The 16881-nt window shown below is 41.9% G+C and overlaps 1 protein-coding gene across 1 annotated transcript; it reads right to left on the reverse strand.

Annotated features, from left to right (window-relative positions):
* Positions 1–5412: 5412 nt before the first annotated feature.
* DAD1 (defender against cell death 1) lies at positions 5413–11015 on the reverse strand. Its single transcript, XM_075263228.1, has 3 exons — positions 10731–11015; positions 9311–9468; positions 5413–5581 (listed from the first exon to the last, which is right to left on the reverse strand). The coding sequence occupies exons 1-2, from the start codon at positions 10939–10941 to the stop codon at positions 9338–9340; spliced, it is 342 nt and encodes a 113-aa protein (XP_075119329.1). The 5' UTR covers positions 10942–11015; the 3' UTR covers positions 5413–5581; positions 9311–9337.
* Between the last annotated feature and the right edge of the window lie 5866 nt (positions 11016–16881).

Here is a 16881-nt window from a genome sequence, read left to right on the forward strand (position 1 = left end):
CTAGACACTGGACATGCATCTATAAGATATTAATGACATATGAATTTATAATAAATGTCTAAAGTGGGAATTTTTTTTAAATAAAATAATAATAGCCAGAGTAGTAACATAAAGCACCCAAGCCCAAATATAAAATGTAGAAGACAGCCACCCACCATAATGTAGCATTTATTATACTATTATTGTAACTAGAAGTTTCAGCATTAGGGCCCCTTCACACAGCGTATGCGCTCGGCTCATTGTAAAGCCGGCTTTACGCGCACTCCCATTGAAGTGAATGGGAAGTGTTTAGAAGCGCTCGTGTGTACGGCTCGGAATGAGCCGAGCGCTTACGCCGTGTGAAGGGGCCTTATAGTTATACCACTGTTATCAGCTCTTTTAGGGCTACACTATTATACTTTATTAATCCTTTATCATATATATTTACTGTAGTACATGAGGCCCATAGATAGGAACAGTACCTATATACTGCAGAGGGATACATTTAAGATATGCAGCATTACAATTTTTTGTCAATTTCTGTTTCAATATTTGTATTATTGAAGTATTGACATAGAGATGCTGTATATGCCTAAGTTTATAAAAATAGTTCATTGTATCTCAGTATTAATTCAAGCATACATAGGATAAATAAGAAAGTACATCAGTAAGTTAGTTCCCTCTCTATGGAATTGCCTGGTAAAGGTTCGGCAAGAGTGGACAATATCCAACAGTTCCACCGCTCCATAAATTTGCTATCTTTCTGTTGGTTACATGCATGGATATTCTTTTGTACTATATTCTCTGTTTTTGGGATCGTGGATGATTTCCAGTTTTGCTCTAAAGGCGAAACAGTTGGTAACAGTATATATCATGATAGTATTCTGATTGGTTTGGAAATTATGTCCAAGTCTAGTCTTAAAAGGCTTAGTTCTGGGGTAATGTAGATGCGTTGATGGCTTAACGTGTTTAGTAACGAATTAAAAGATTTCCATAGAGGATATATTAACGGGTATTCCCAAAGTGTAGAAAATATAGTGTCTATATGCCCCCGCTATCCCTCCAACAATAAGGGGAGGATGATGGATATATTTTGGATAGCTTATATGGGTGAAGTACCACCTCTATAGTATCTAATAGCAAAGTGCATGGCGCTTGGCACGTGAAGTAGACAAAAACATTAATTTAAACACTTTAAGCAAACTGTTTGCTCAGGTCATTGCACCATTTAAGAATATGGGATTGTGAGACAATTCTTGCACTTTTCTTGGTATATAGAGCTGGCCATTCCTCAACTTTATTTTTTGCAATATCGTAGTTTTTAGCTATAATGTCCTGGCTAACCATAAACACTGTGTTGCCAATACACATACAAACACATTTATTACTGTTTTTATCAGTATGTTGCACTTGTGAAGTCTATCTATTGTAAACTTAGACTAGTTTCAGCTTCCGACTTTAATGTGGTAATATCACGTTACACATAAGAATGTTTTTTTGTTATTTGAAGCTCATTTCATTTAGATATCCGGTGCATAACGTTCCCACGTCCGTTCCATGACGTGGAACCTTCCACTTAGACACTTCCTTGTTTCCACTGCTTAAAAATATAAAATAGGTCAAGATTAGCGGTTTTGAAGGGGAGTTTTGCAGGTGTACAAGGCCAACCCATTGTTCAGGCAACCGCTCTATAACAAAACTAGGCCGCCTTTGAAGCCTCTCTCAATTTGTTGACCACATCCTTTTGAAAGTTGCCGATTTAAAAATACAGACTAAACATTCAGATATGATCAACAGGATGCGCATCATAGGCGAGTACGTGAGGCAGGTGGGCAACCACAAGGGCTGAGAAGTGTGCCATCATGTACGTGCGGTAAATCTTCACACAATTATGCGAAAACCTATAACAATGTTATATTGTGAGGTAACATATGCATGTCTCTATGATCATGCCCATGACTCTGTAGTACATAGATTTCCTGCTAATATAATATATACATGTGTACACATAACAGAGAGAGTCACTATTATCTCAGCCAGTCTTCAGAAACCTCACTATAAGCTAAAGGAGATGTTTGGTGTAGATGTCTTTGCTAAATGAAAGCGGAAACAATGCAACATGCGCTAAAAATGTTTAGAGCCCTGTTATTGAACCCCACATATACCTAACAATCAAATATATCACAAGGGTTAAGGTGAGGACAGGGTTAACTCCAAAGGATGGAATATTTTTAGCCGTCAGCCTTCTTTTTGTATGCTTTTGTGTGGTTTAATTTCATATTGTTTGTTGTCGGATGACACCTGCAGTACATGTAGACAGAAAAAAGTGGTGGGCAGCACTGCCACCTACGTGCCCGTAAGGGAGTTGCATAATAAAGGTGGATCAGAGATTAGGATCCATCACTCTTTCTATTGTCATATGGTAACAATAAAGTGTCCACACTGCCATACAAAAGATGTTGAACTTAATTCACATTGGATGCAGAAACCCAGTCTAAAACTTCAGAAGTGTCTGATTTATCTACACCGTGTGCCAAATTTGGTGCATATTGATCCAGTACAGTCAAAGGACTGGACCAATCGGCACCAAATTTAGCACATAGATTAATCAGACACTCTTGAAGATTTTAGACTGGGCTTCATCTCTCTAAGACCTACTGTTCCTAACATATTCACAAATGCAAATATAGAACCAATGGCTCCAAAATTAAGGACCTGCCTTTATATCACATTTGCCGTATTAGCCAGTAGAACATTGCAGGTCTTAGATTCTTAAAGAAGTTGTCCAGGAATCTCAGTAATTGGGCAGGAGGGCTGCGAAGGTGAAATATACAGAAAAAAAAAAAAAAAAAAAATCATACTCCTCTGTCCCTGCTGCCACATGTGACCAATCAGCGGTCTCAGGAACAGAACTAGTGTCACTCATATAGATACATCGCTGCTTCCTTTTCTGAGGTCACTGATTGGGCTCAGCGGTCACTTGTAGCGAAGATTCAACTGGAACAGATTAGTATGATTTCTTTTTTTTTTTTTTTTGTTTCACATACCCTGGCCTCCTGCCCAAGTACTGAGATTCCTGGACAATGCACCACTCACTCACTATTGTCCTCTATTACCAGTAATTATCACAGGATTGTGTGTCTATATACCTCCCAACTTTCAAAGGACAGAAAGAGGAACAAAACGTGTGGCGCACCATAGCAAATTTAACTCCGCCTCCTTCTACATTGACTTGAAAATTTCACCCATTTTTCTTTGTGCCTCCACACAGTATAATCCTCCTAGTCACCCTAATGATAAAATCCGTTTAAAGGGGTTGTGAAGTATTTGGGATTAGAATGGGATTGACCTGCAGCAAAGGCCATGTGACCAACTGATACGATGTGACTTTCCAAGAACAATGCAGCCATTTTTTTTTTTTTTTTTTGAAGTCCTGCACAAGCCCTTTAAAGTTAATGATGCTAACTGCAGTGTAGTGGTGGGAACTCCGCCTCTTTTTAGTGAGCTGAATGATTTTGATCCGCTCACCAAAAAGAGCCACCTCTTTTGGCTCCTGAGCAGCTCCTTATAATGTGGAGCCACTCATACACCTCCACAGGATGTCATAATATTAGGGTAAAAACAAAAAAACGTAGTGACTCAATCACAGGTGGTACTTGTCAGGTAGGGGCATGGTTATCCACACATTGTGAAGGTGAGTTAAGTGAAAGTGGGCTCCCAGTCGTTCACTTTAAAGAGCGGGCACATAGAGCTGGCTTGTTTGTGAACGAGACATCACTACTGCAGTGAGCAAGTCTCTGCATTTGTGTGACCAGGACCATGTTGTGCAAGGAATACCAGCGGTATTCACACTGCCTTATATCCCTTTCATTTTTAAAGGGTTTGTGCTGTATTGGACACTTATCCCTTATTCACAGGAATGGGTATAAATGTCTGATTGTTGGAGACCCCACACTGGATACCCCAGTGATCGGGATAGGGGACTGAAAGTTCCCCTAAGGCCTCCGTGTGAATGATACACCAGTGCGCTTGCATGACCAGAACTTCATTCACTTCTATGGTGCTGCAGGTGCACTAGTCCCCTATATAACAAAATAGGGCGCTGGTCTCACCTAATCACTGGGGGATCTGGCTATTGGACAATTATCCCCCTATCCACAGGACAGGTCCATAACCGAACAACCCCTTTAAAGTAATCTAGTGATATGCCATCATCTTATGGCTCAATAGCTATATCATGCGGTTTTTAGTGTCCTAATAGAAAGGTGTACTGCAAATTCTTGCTGCACCTAAGTGGGTAATTGATTTATACATGGAAGTTTTTTTCCTCATAGAGTGAATAAAAACCTAGAATGTCCCAGTGTATGCCATTTTACAGACTGTTACTCCATTACAAGCATTACTGCTAAGGATTAATACCAAGGCATTTATTGTACCAGCTTTTCATACACAGAAACTACATGATTTTCTATCCTCATGGACTCAGAGGGGAGAATACCTCAATGCTCCACAAACATTGTAATCTTATTTTTACTAAAGTGTAGGAAAAAGTTCTGTAGGCAACTTAGTAATATAATAGTAATAAACATTCTATGCCTTGTAACCAGACCCATTGTTCAGCTTGGTACGCGTGCATGTACTAAATTTTTCAATGGAAAATACCAAGACAACATTAAAAAAAAAAAGCTCTGCGCACTCTGAGAAGACTGCATTGCCGAGAAGGCAGCGCTCTGTGCAGCCTGACAGGTAGCAACACAGAAACCTTTCCTATACATGTAACGATAAAATTAAAATGACCAAGCCCCTTAGGGCACTCAAACAGGGTGCGGCCCAGCAGTATGTGACGGCAGTAATTTAATAGGCTTTGAGCAGTATTAAGTACAGGCGCAGCCCAGTAATTTGTGGTAATGACATGTGGGCGCTATTTGCTGAGCTGTACCTGTACTTGCTTCAAATGGAAAGCAGAGATACAGGCCAGCAAAGGACTGTGCTCACATGTAGCCATACCGCACCGCCCTTATATGAGTTCCAATCCATATCTCCACACCTGAGGCGAAAGCTTCTCCTTTTTATTGTTTCCATTTTGAAAATGAATGTGCATCATATAAGAAAATATTTTGTAGATAAGGACACTCCCCCTCACAGATTAAACCTAGCCATAGATTACAAGGACAGAAATAATGCAAATGTGTATATGTATAGTATCATAAGCGGTGCAAAAGACAAAGCAGTGGTGGTGCCCATAGTAACTAATGAGGTATACGGCCACCTTGCCAATTTTTCACTGGCAGTAAAGTCAGTAGGTAACTAAAGGAATGGTACCTAGTTGCCCATCTACAAAAAAAAAAGCCACCACATCTACATGATATATCAGTAGGGCTATAAACAGACACCCACTGTTGTGGCAACAAAATAAAACTGATAGGACAACAGTTTAAGAAAGTCACATCTTTATTGGCCATGTCATATGGGGGCTCCAAGTCATGTTCTTGAGGAGGCAACATAGTATGAGGTCACAGAAAGGAAAACTTTGTAAAAGATTCTGCCAACATCCAGCAATGTGGAAAGTGTCTTCACTCCAGCGAAACACCAACTCTAGAAACTGAAAAAGAAAAAAAGATTATAAGCTCATATATTAACGGGCTAAAGATCACCCATGGACAATACCCACGGACAATATCCACGGACAATACCCACGAGTGATTTTATGGCATCACAGACAAGCTACAGAACAGATGAAATTAAAAATAAATAAATACGTCTTTTTACTACAGTTTTTAGTGTAATGTTGAATCTATTAAAGTTGGTCATTAAAACAGATTTCTCCTTACTTTCCTAAAAACATGTACACTTGGCTCTGTCGAGGGATTATCTTAATTTCATGAAACCTAGTAACTGGTTATTCTCTTCAGTAAAACAATAGAAATCTGATACATTTTCCATGGCTATATACGATTTTGGCTATGGCAAGGCAGCCCATGCTGTCAAAAGGCAGATGTTTATTACAAAATAGAGAAATGGCGCCCTCTACTGGCTAAATCAGGACAGTAGTAGAAAAATTACCAACTGCATCTCTATAAAGGAAATCTATCAGACATCTAACAGCTTTATTACTGTAAAGAGGTTGTCCTTACCTGACACTCTGACAGTTTCTTTATACTGGACCCAGGGGTTCAGACCCCAGGTCATGTGATCAGAACCAGCTCCGACCCCAGGTTGCTCTACCCCCTCCCTCCTCTCCTGATGTGCCAGAGGAGCCGATTGACTACAGTAACAGGTATAGATAAAAGTAGCCACAATTCTCACACCATTAACCCTACAAAGAGCAGATAAGGAGCACCCTGTTCCATACTGATGGAAGCACTTACTGCTCTTCCTGCAGGAAGGCGAGAGCTGCATGCAGTGCAGAGTGTAATATACACACTGTAGGAGCCATTATATAATGGTTTTAAGAAATCACCACTTTGGGGGATTATTGGTTAGGACTTTTTCCTCACTAGGTGGTACTTCACTTGTAAAAGTAGAGAAACAAGACGGTAGACACCAGTTACCACATAAAAAGATTGGTGGCCAAAATAAATAAATAAGTGGAGCAGAGGACGCCTTGTTTGGTGGCCTGTTTGTCATAACAGGTAAAAATAGCCTTTTACTGAAATTCTAGGAGTAGAATTAAAGTGCTTTTCTGTGATTCAGTCTACAGTGCTATACTATTACAACTGCGTTCTCTGCCTTGTTTCGCTTTTATAATGAACTTGAATACCACTGGAGAAAGAGTGGATCTATACTGGAGATTTGTGGACTCTAATCACATTGTACTAATGATGAGAAGTGCAATTAATAAGAATCCGATTTTTACTACTCTTTCTGCACTTTATTTTGAATGCTGAAGATGGCCGACTTCTGAAGATGCTGCAGTATTTGGGCAACCTTTATGGAAGATCATTATGAATTTGTATTTATATGAAAAGACTGGGTGTTAGGTAGTTTATCCCTAGCAAACTGTGTCTTGTTCCTCCTGTTTGTGACTGGAGAGTTGGCTATGTTTGCATGGCTGTCTCTATTCATCTCTCGGGCACTTACAACAGCCAAGCAGGGATACTGCAGACAGGGTGCATGCACAAAATACTGAAACTCTGAGAAATGGGGTAAGGTACCCCTGTTCTTAAGACTGATATGGATCCTAGAGTTGGGAACTGCACCTATAGGACATCTATATCATATTGGTTTATATGTGGACATGCTATAAAAGTATTAGATAAGAATACCACATTTCACATTCATTCACAAATATGTCCAATGCAAAAGAAACTTGACTTCTATGAAACCAAGACAGGGGTGTAAGGAGAGATGGGGGAACAACATGACAAGAACGCTTTCTTCCTTCCAAAGACAATCAATCTTTTGCATGTTGTAACTTGTACCTTGGTCTCTGTTGATATTTTGTTAGTGTCCACCATCGAAAGTAAACATAAGGAGGATTTTTCCAAAGCATCCATCTAAATAAATGGTGCAATATACTCCACTGTTTACCCAAACAGTGGCATCTGCAGCCCAAAAAACTACATAGTAAAAGACACACAAAAAAAACCTCCCAAAGGTTAAGGCCCCACATAGCAAGATACAGCAAAAAAGCACTGCTGGAAAGACCACAGCGGCAACGCATCTATGGACTTTCTGCTTCCATGACACCTATAGGGAAACTGCCAGCATATCTGAAGGTATCATTTACATGCTGCGATTTCCAAAACTGCAACGGTTTTGTAAATCGCAATATTACCACCAGGCATATTTTTCTGCAATGTGTGGGTGGGATTTGCTAGGACTGCAGAGACTGTAAATCCTGCAGTGTTTACATCTACGATGTGTAGGTACTCACACACTCTGCATGCCCTTGCATAAATAGCACAGAACACTAGTCTAGAATGGCTTTTTAAAAAGGATGCCCAGTTATTTTCTACTGATGACCTACCCTCTGAATAGGTTAAAAAAAAAAATCAGTGGGGATCTGACACTTGGGGGCCCAGCTGGTAATTTGTTTGAAGGTTCTGTGTCGTTTATGCAAGCATTATGTTCTCTTCACATGGCACACCATTTGCTTCAGTGGCCAGGCGATGTAATAATAGCCTTGCTCCGTAGACGTGTGTGGATAAGATCTGGACATGCTTCATTTCAGAGGTGCCTGTTAGCACCTTATTTCGACCCCACTAAAATGAATATGCAAACCAAGCTAGACGTGTTTGTTGTGGAGTTGGTAAAATAAGCCATTTTTTTGTGGTCCAGGTCTCACTCGCTGTATCAAAATCACTGTCTTTTTCTTTAATTAGAGGAGCTTTCCTGCCACTGCCTAGCTATGGGCGGCAGCCTTTCATGAAGGCTCAGAGTCAGGATGTGGAAAAATAGAGGAGTCTTAAGTGGTTTGATCCACCAACTCTGCAGCCTTGATTCTTAGGATCTGTTTGCTGTCAGTGAATGTAAATATTATTCTCTACGTTCAGAAGCAGAAATTCTGTTTTGGTTATGTCCCACTGAGACAGAAGCACAGATTACAAGAGATCTCATACAATGTAATGAGTCCTGCCACTGTACAAATGGGACATGATCAGGCTTCAGCATACAGGTGTAAGCACAAATGTTTCTATTCACTGACAGCAGTAAGAGGTCTTACAAATTAGGGCTCGGACATTATCAACTAAATCAAGATTAATCAGGCATTTTACCTAGATTACAATTAATGATGATGATGATTTAGGTCACACCCTTTTAAACTACACCACTTTTACAGTGTCGGGCAAAGACACATGAGGAACGCCCATCAGTTTCATTCGCACAGAACACCTCTAAACTGAAACTACTATTATTATACCCTACTGTCTCTTCAGACCCCAGAGTGTAATAAGCGGAAGCCCAGGAAAAAAACCAAACAGTATTACTCACCTCTCCTGGTTTCTGGCACAATTCCCTGCTGTCTTTGGCGTCAGTCAGAAGTGCCGGAGGCTGATCCTGAGGCCCCTGACTACAGCAGGGAGTCATGCCAGAGCCGAGGAGAAGTGAGTAACCGTTTTTTTTTTTAATGTCTCATCTCCATGGGCCTCAGAGTCTAAAAGTAGTTTCATCCAAATGAAACCGCAGGTATTGGAATAAGTGAACCAAAATAACCAACGTGAACAATATCAGGTCGGTTATCCTGGCTGATGATCGTTTTTTGTTATTTTTCGATTACAAATTTCTATTAAAAATTAAATCAGAAAACATATTAGAAAGTTGCAAACAGTCAATCCCTAATTATAGAATAAGACAAGTTAGTTCAACTCTCCACGCACTATATACTCACCTCAAAACATGCAGAAAGAATGAAAACTCATCCGACAAAGTTAACAACCACCAGGTGAAGTATAGTGTTGGCAAAAAGAAAGTCCGCAAAGGCCCTTTCTGGAGAGATTCCCAAGAATTCTCCTTTATTCTGGGGGTTGATCTGGATCCGTAAACACACTGCAGGAAAAGAAACCAGACATTAGCCAACATTTATATAGGAGCAAGTCATCTCTTACATATAAGCAAGTGAGAATATCATGCAGCACAAGTCCTCCAATTATTTATTCTACATGCTCATACTGTCTATACATACTCCGAGTTGGAAAGTTATCCCGCTGCCTGATTCTTAATAGAATCTTAATAACCTAATTACTTTTTAATGGGAAAATTTGTGATTGGTCATTTTCACACTTGAGATATGAAATCTTGAACACACGAGGGTGATCTATTTTTTTGAGTAGCAGAGCTATATGCTGTCAACATGATACCGATGCAGTCACGAATATTCACTGCAGTCTAGTAAACAGAGACTGGCTGGGGACAGGAAAGCATTAGCACAGTAGTAGGAGGGGAGTGCTAAATTAAGCAACACTATATATGTTTAAATAAATAACCCGGGGAGATTTGCAGTAAAGCTTTCCTGAAAGTGCACTGTGCAGGAGGACATGAAAGGTCCTCTTTAAGTTTTACATCCCCCAGCTTCATTAAAAAAAATAGTTAAGCATATCATCAGGATAAAAGTTATTAAACCAGCATCACAGTTATGAGGCATTCACACTTGCGCCGCTGTCTGCCTGCCGTGATTCTGCCTAAATCCCAGGAAAAACTGCTTGAGGAGGGCTTGCTGGTGGTCAGTTTGAAAACCCATTCATTCAAAGCAAACCACCGGTGTCCATATACAGCCTCTCCTCCAAGATACTGTTTTGTTTTTTTTGCACAGCTACAAAGTCGGACATGCAAAAAAAACTGTTTAAGGCTGAGGCCCCACGGTGCGGAAAAGCAGCTTCTTTTGTTGCGGTTTATTGAGCCAAAGTCAGGAGTGGATTGTGCAGAAGATAGAAGTGTAAGTTTCCTATATATTTCCCATTCCTTTTGAAGCCATTCTTGGCTTTGGCTCAAAAAACTGCAACAAAAAATACTGCGTTTGCGCAACATGGGGCCTTAGCCTAAAGGCGGAGAGGAAGCATACGGACGCCGGCAGTTTGCATTAGAGGGTTCCAGTGGTCAGATCACCAGAGTGGAATTGGGATAAGTGTTTGTAGTAGTACAGCCCCTTTACAAACAAACCTGCACTGTATAAGTTCAGCTTTTGTCAATGCTTAGGAGAGGATGACACACAGCACTGAAACATGCAGGGCCTCCCATACACTCACCACGTAAACATACACCTGAGTATTAACCCCATGCCCTGCAATGCAATAACATGAGCCTCGTCTTACCGCCCAGGATGAAGGAGCCCACGCAGGAGGTGAAGCCGGACAGGAATGAGTTGAATGGGAAGGTGCCCACCAGCAGGCAGTACAGGAACTGCATGGCTCCTGTCAGCAGGATGTACAGCAGATAGGCGTCCAGCAGCTTGAGCCGCTGGGGAGTGGAGCTGACATATTCCTCCAAAAAGCGGGACACAACGGAGAGAACGGACACGGACATGACTGCAGGTAGTAGCCGGGCACTGGATCCGCCGGAAACACCGCTCCAAAGAGACGTGGCGCTGCTACAGTGACGGTGACGTCATCACCAGATGCCGGAAGTTACTGCAGCTGTCAGTAGCAGGCAAGTGGAGTGCTGGGATTGGGTGAATTACTCCGTCATAGCTGTGACCGGGTGCTAGAGCTGTGGCTTCTCTGTTATCAGCATGCACTGTGTTACTATAACTACATAAGACCGCTGTACTTGTATTGTCCGTGTCTGTATGGGTGGGAGAAGAGTAGTCAGCATATAGTCCACACAGAGCGCCAGAATACTGGCAACCTCCCGGGTTTTAGCAATGTCTATGACTTATAGCGAGCTGACAGATGAATCCATCATTGACTTCCATTGAAAACAGTGTTTTTGCAAGTTTTTAATATTGGTGTGCTCAACTTATCAAATTCCAAGCAAAAAAAAAAAAATAAAAATTCATGTGAACATACCCTTACAGGTTCCTCTAATTCGTTGTTTGTTCAAGTGGAAAGATTTTTAGCTCATATTTTTTGAGCCTACCCCACATTGTTGAAACTCAGCATTTTTTGTTGCAGCTTTTGCTGTATTTTTTTTTTTAGCCAAAGTCAGGAGTGGATTTAACGAAATGGAAACGTCTAAGAGCTTCCTTATATTTTCCATTCCGCCGTCAGCCGCTCCTGACTTTGGCTCAAAAAACCGCAGCAAAATCTGCAACAAAAAATGCTGCGTTTCTGCAGTGTGGGGTCTTAGCCTGAAATGGGAAAGAGAGTTACACCTATCACTCTAGTTAATTATTTTCTGGTTTATCATTAGCATAGGCAATAAGTATCTGGTCAGTAGGGGGCCAACTAACCAATATACGTAGTTGGCCCCGTGACTTGTATAGCAGCCAAGTGCTGTCCCTGCAGCTCAGCTCCCATTGACTTGGGACATGGAGCTGAGCTACAGCAGCCTCCCTGCAAGCAGTGTTTTCTGTACATGCCTCCAGGAAACTACATCCTAAGAAGGGACTCAGGTGGCCAAAAGTAGAGTCGTGGGTGATTTTGAATAGAGGACATGGCCAGTGAAAATATTGTGTATAGCTATTGAAATGGGGGCTTGGTTATGAACAGAGAAATTCCGAATTAAACTTAGCTCACCACATTCTTATTCCCAAATGCCAGTTTAAAAAAATTGGCAGGTAGGATTCACAGTATACAAACTAACGTATACACACTCTTTCACTGCGATGCATCCTCAGTGCAACAGCACCATTTCACCCCACATGATCAAGCAAAAAAGAGTAGCATGCTGTATTGGTAAACAGGTTTTAATGTTTCAGGTGTACTGGAGATATAGATAGTTTTTATATGTTGAAAAGGTTGGTGTCAAAATTTCTTCATCTTTTTTTGAAGTACATGCAATCCAGCATCCAGTGAAGTACTGAAACGTGTTACTTGAAGCTTGACCTAAATTAAACTAAATCAAGCGGGCAAATAATAATTTTACCTTGATATCGATTAATGGTGATTATTTAGGTTACGCCCCTTTACAATATGATTAAATGTTGGGCAAACCCTGCGAGATTCATCTTGCCAGGTTCTGGCGGTTTCATTCAAAAAGAACATGGCTGTACTGAAACTGCTATTATTATACTCTGGGATGTCTTCAGACCCCAGCGTATAATAAGCAGAGTGCCAGGGGAGCTGAGAAAACATAAAAAACAGTGTTAGTCACTTCACTGACATGACTCCCTGTTGTCTTTGGCGCTTCTGGCTCACGGGGCGTCAGCATCAAGTGGCATAGTGACGCATAAATAAAAGCATTGCAACTCCATGTGACATCAGGGAATAGCACCGAAGACAGAAGTGGCACTGGTAAGGTGCACTGCAGCTCCATTTTCATTCAGATAAGCTTTTTATTCCTTTACAAATGAACTGAAAAGTTCTTTAGGGGCGTTTCTTCTCCTGCCAGAGTTCCGCCTTAACCGCCACCCTGCTCCACTCTTTTGCTTGAGTGACATCTGAGACAAAACACTTCCAAAGTACGTTGTAGATAATTTGTATAAGAATACAATTTTTATTAAAATGGAGCTGCAATACAAAACCAACCAAGCATTTGAAAAGTGGAGAAGCCGTCCTACAATGTACTGTCATTAGTTTGATACTGATTTTCCTGCTGACAGACTCCTTTTAAATTACATACACAAAAACATTAACTGGACTTTGACATGTTTAGATACATGCACCTTAACGTTTTAGTATTTTTTTTTCGAAATAATCCTTAACCTCACCACCAAGAGCACCAAAACGGGATGGATTGACCTTTGATCCTTATAGGAACGGGATTAAAACAAAGATTAAAGGGATTCTACCACTAAAACACTTTTTTTTCTAGTTACCACGTCGAAATAGCCTTTAAAAAGGCTATTCGTCTCTTACCTGTGGAAGTGCTCTCCGCCGCGCCGTTCGTTCAAAATACCGGTTTGTACCGGTATGCTAATTAGTTCTCTCGCAGCGATGGGGGCGTCCCCATTGCAGCTCGAAAACCGACCGCAGCGCCGACTCTGATCTTCGGTGTCCTCCCCTTGCCTCTTCAGCGTCTGTCGGACACCTGCGCAGTATGCTCTCTGTTCGGCGAAGATTGCCGAACGTACTGCGCATGCGCGAAAGTGCGGTGCCCGCACTATGGCTGGGACCGCAATTTTGCGCATGCGCAGTACGTTCGGCAATCTTCGCCGAACAGAGCGTACTGCGCAGGCGTCCGACAGTACGCTGAAGAAGCAAGGGGAGGACACCGAAGACCAGAGAGGCGGCGCTGCGGTCGGTTTTCAAGCTGCAATGGGGACGCCCCCATCGCTGCTCCTGCGATGGGGACGCCCCCATCGCTGCGAGAGAACTAATTAGCATACCGGTACAAACCGGTATTTTGAACGAACGGCGCGGCGGAGAGCACTTCCACAGGTAAGAGACGAATAGCCTTTTTAAAGGCTATTCCGACGTGGTAACTAGAAAAAAAAGTGTTTTAGTGGTAGAATCCCTTTAAAAGAACCCTCACCTCTTCAGTGTTTTTCCTGTTTCTATTAGGATCAGGTGCAGAGTTCTTTCTCCAATGGTGTTAAGGCAACAGAGGATCACTACTTACTTGGTACGTTTCTTGTATGAAGTCTGCCATTAGGGTACAATCTTCCTGCTGGGGCTCCTTCTTTGCTGGTGAACTGTGCTCCTTGGGAATTCAAGTACCTGGCATCACCATACCTGGCCCATGTTGCCCTGTAGTGGGTCCTTCCTGGGGCCTCCACTTTTCCTTGCGTGTGTGCAGGCAGCGCAGTTCCAGGGATAGGCATGAGTGTGATTCAGTTCGGTATGTCGGCTCCGCCTGATGATGTCACCAGTTGGGAAATTTGAAAAAGCTGTCTGAAAATCTGCATAGGCCAGAGTCGTGTTCGTTCTTCCTCTATATTCCAGTCTGAGCGGTAGAGCAGGCAGGGCTCCTTTGTTTGGAGCCAATTTCAAATCAGAAAGGTATAAAGGGGTTGTCCAGGATAAAAAAAAAAGATTTAAACATTGAACTAAACCCCCCTTCTCCACCTACTTTATAAATTACTTGCCTCATCAAAAATGCATATTTACCATCATCACTGGAGCGGTCACGTGACGTTCCGTTTCGCCGCTTCTGGAAACGGAGCGTCACGTACTATATCCCTGTCCCCCTACCTTCCCTGTCCTTCCTTTACCCTCCCCACCTTTCCCCTAACTTTCCCTTCCTTCACCTCACTACACCCCTCCCCGACATACTTACCTTCCTTGATACTGGAATATCCTGTTACGGAGCATCATCTTCACCTCGGGCATGTGCAGTAGAGTTCCTGGGTGATTGTGAGCAATTGCGCATGTGCACTGCCTGACAATGTCACAAAAATGTCTGCTGGCCCGTGCATGCGCAATAGACAACAAACGCCGTCATGTCTGACATATTGGATGTACTTGCAATCCCCCTGTGAAGAAAGTACAGAAGAGATAAGATCCTTGATTAAACAGGAAGTTCAAGCTCCAGTTAGCAGCTTGTCTCAGGTTAAAAAATGTTTGTACGATCCCTTACTTAGACTATATCCCAGTTACAGCCTCCCTTTCTCTTCTTCTAAAAAATCAAATTACCAAGGGGCAACACGATGGCTCAGTGGTTAGCACTGCAGCCTTGCAGTGCTGGAGTCCTGGGTGTTCGTACCCACCTACCAAAATGATCTTTAAATTGGTGGGTTCAAGAGCAAAATCTGACAATATAATCCCAGATCTTTTCTGCATGTTCCTAATGTTGGTGCATACTGGTTGATTCACTTGGGTACGAATACAGCTTTTTCTTTAACTCTACGCAAAAGTGTATGATTGGGTTGAGGTCTGGGGACCAATCCAGCAAACCATTGTTGAAAGAAAGGCGTAAGACATTCAGTTTGCCACAAGACAAATAGGACAGACAGCGAACATGTACAAGAAGGCACTCTGGTCAGATGAGACCAAAGTTGAACTTTTTGGTCTAAATGCAAAGCGCTATGTGTAATGAAAAAAATAACAGCTCAACACCTTGAACACACCATCCCCACTGTGACACATGGTGGTGGCAGGCTCATGCTATGGGGAGGCTGTACTTCAGCAGAGATCGAGAAGCTGGTCAGAGGTGATGGGAAGAAGGATACAGCTAAATACAGGGCAATCCTGGAAGAAAACCTGTTGGAGGCTGCAAAAGACTTGAGACTGGGAAGAAGATTCATCTTCCAGCAAGACAATGACCCTAAACATACAGCCAAACATAGAGCCAGAGCTACAGTGGAATGGTTTACATCAATGAATATCCATGTGTATAAATGGCCCAGTCAAAGTCCAGACCTAAATCCCATTGAGCATCTGTGACAAGACAAGAAAATTACTGTTCACAGACGCTGTCCATCCAATCTGGCTGAGATTCAGCTATTTTATAAAGAAGAATGGGCAAAAATCTCAGTCTCTAGCTGCACAAAGCTGGTGGACACGTACCCCAAAAGACTTGCAGCTGTAATTGCAGCAAAAGGGGCTGCATAGTTTTGCACGTCTCACTTTTCAGATTTTTATTTAATTAAAATTCTGAAAACCATGTATCATTTTCCTTCCACTTCACAGTTATCTGCTACTTTGTGGTGGTTATCGCTTAAACTCGCAATAAAATACATTTACGTTTGCGATTGAAAAGTAACAAAACGTGAAAAAATTCAAGGGGTATGAATACTTTTGCAAGCCATTGTATTTATGAGATAGCCAAGATGATTGTCCATAAAGTGATGATAGTCGCATGTTTGAAACTGTAGTGCGGGGGTCCGCAACCTTCGGCACTCCAGGTGCTGTGAAACTACAACTCCCAACATGCTCCATTAACTTCCATGGGAGTTCAAAGAATAACAGCAAGTATGCATGCTGGGAGTTGTAGTTTTACAACAGCTGGACTGCTGAAGGTTACATACCCCTGCTGTAGTGGATGGTGAGATATGAAGCCTGAAGGCTAGTTTACACGTGGGCAAAGGGGTGGATTTTGACAGTGGATTTCGCTTCAAAATCCACCCCTTTACAATGGTGGTCTATGCAGACCGCCGCGTCTCTCTCTGTGTCAGAACCCGCGTGGGCGGTTCACGTGTGAACTGACCCTGAAAGTCAAAAGTTCAAAACATTGTTACCCTTTTGTTGCTCAGTGTATATACAGTCCTATGAAAAAGTTTGGGCACCCTTATTAATCGTAATCATTTTTAGTTCTAAATATTTTGGTGTTTGCAGCAGCCATTTCAGTTTGATATATCTAATAACTGATGGACACAGTAATATTTCAGGATTGAAATGAGGTTTATTGTACTAATAGAAAATGTGCAATATGCATTAAACCAAAATTTGACCGGTGCAAAAGTATGGGCACCTCAACAGAAAAGTG

Source organism: Leptodactylus fuscus, chromosome 1 (assembly GCF_031893055.1).
Source record: "Leptodactylus fuscus isolate aLepFus1 chromosome 1, aLepFus1.hap2, whole genome shotgun sequence".
NCBI lineage: Eukaryota > Metazoa > Chordata > Amphibia > Anura > Leptodactylidae > Leptodactylus > Leptodactylus fuscus.

Bases quoted from the DNA above. Each gene is read 5' to 3' on its own strand.
- DAD1 (XM_075263228.1), bottom strand. From the start codon at position 10,941: ATGTCCGTGTCCGTTCTCTCCGTTGTGTCCCGCTTTTTGGAGGAATAT. The intron at 9,469-10,730 runs GTAAGACGAGGC...CTTTTCCTGCAG, and splicing joins GGGCTCCTTCATCCTGGGCG to TGTGTTTACGGATCCAGATC.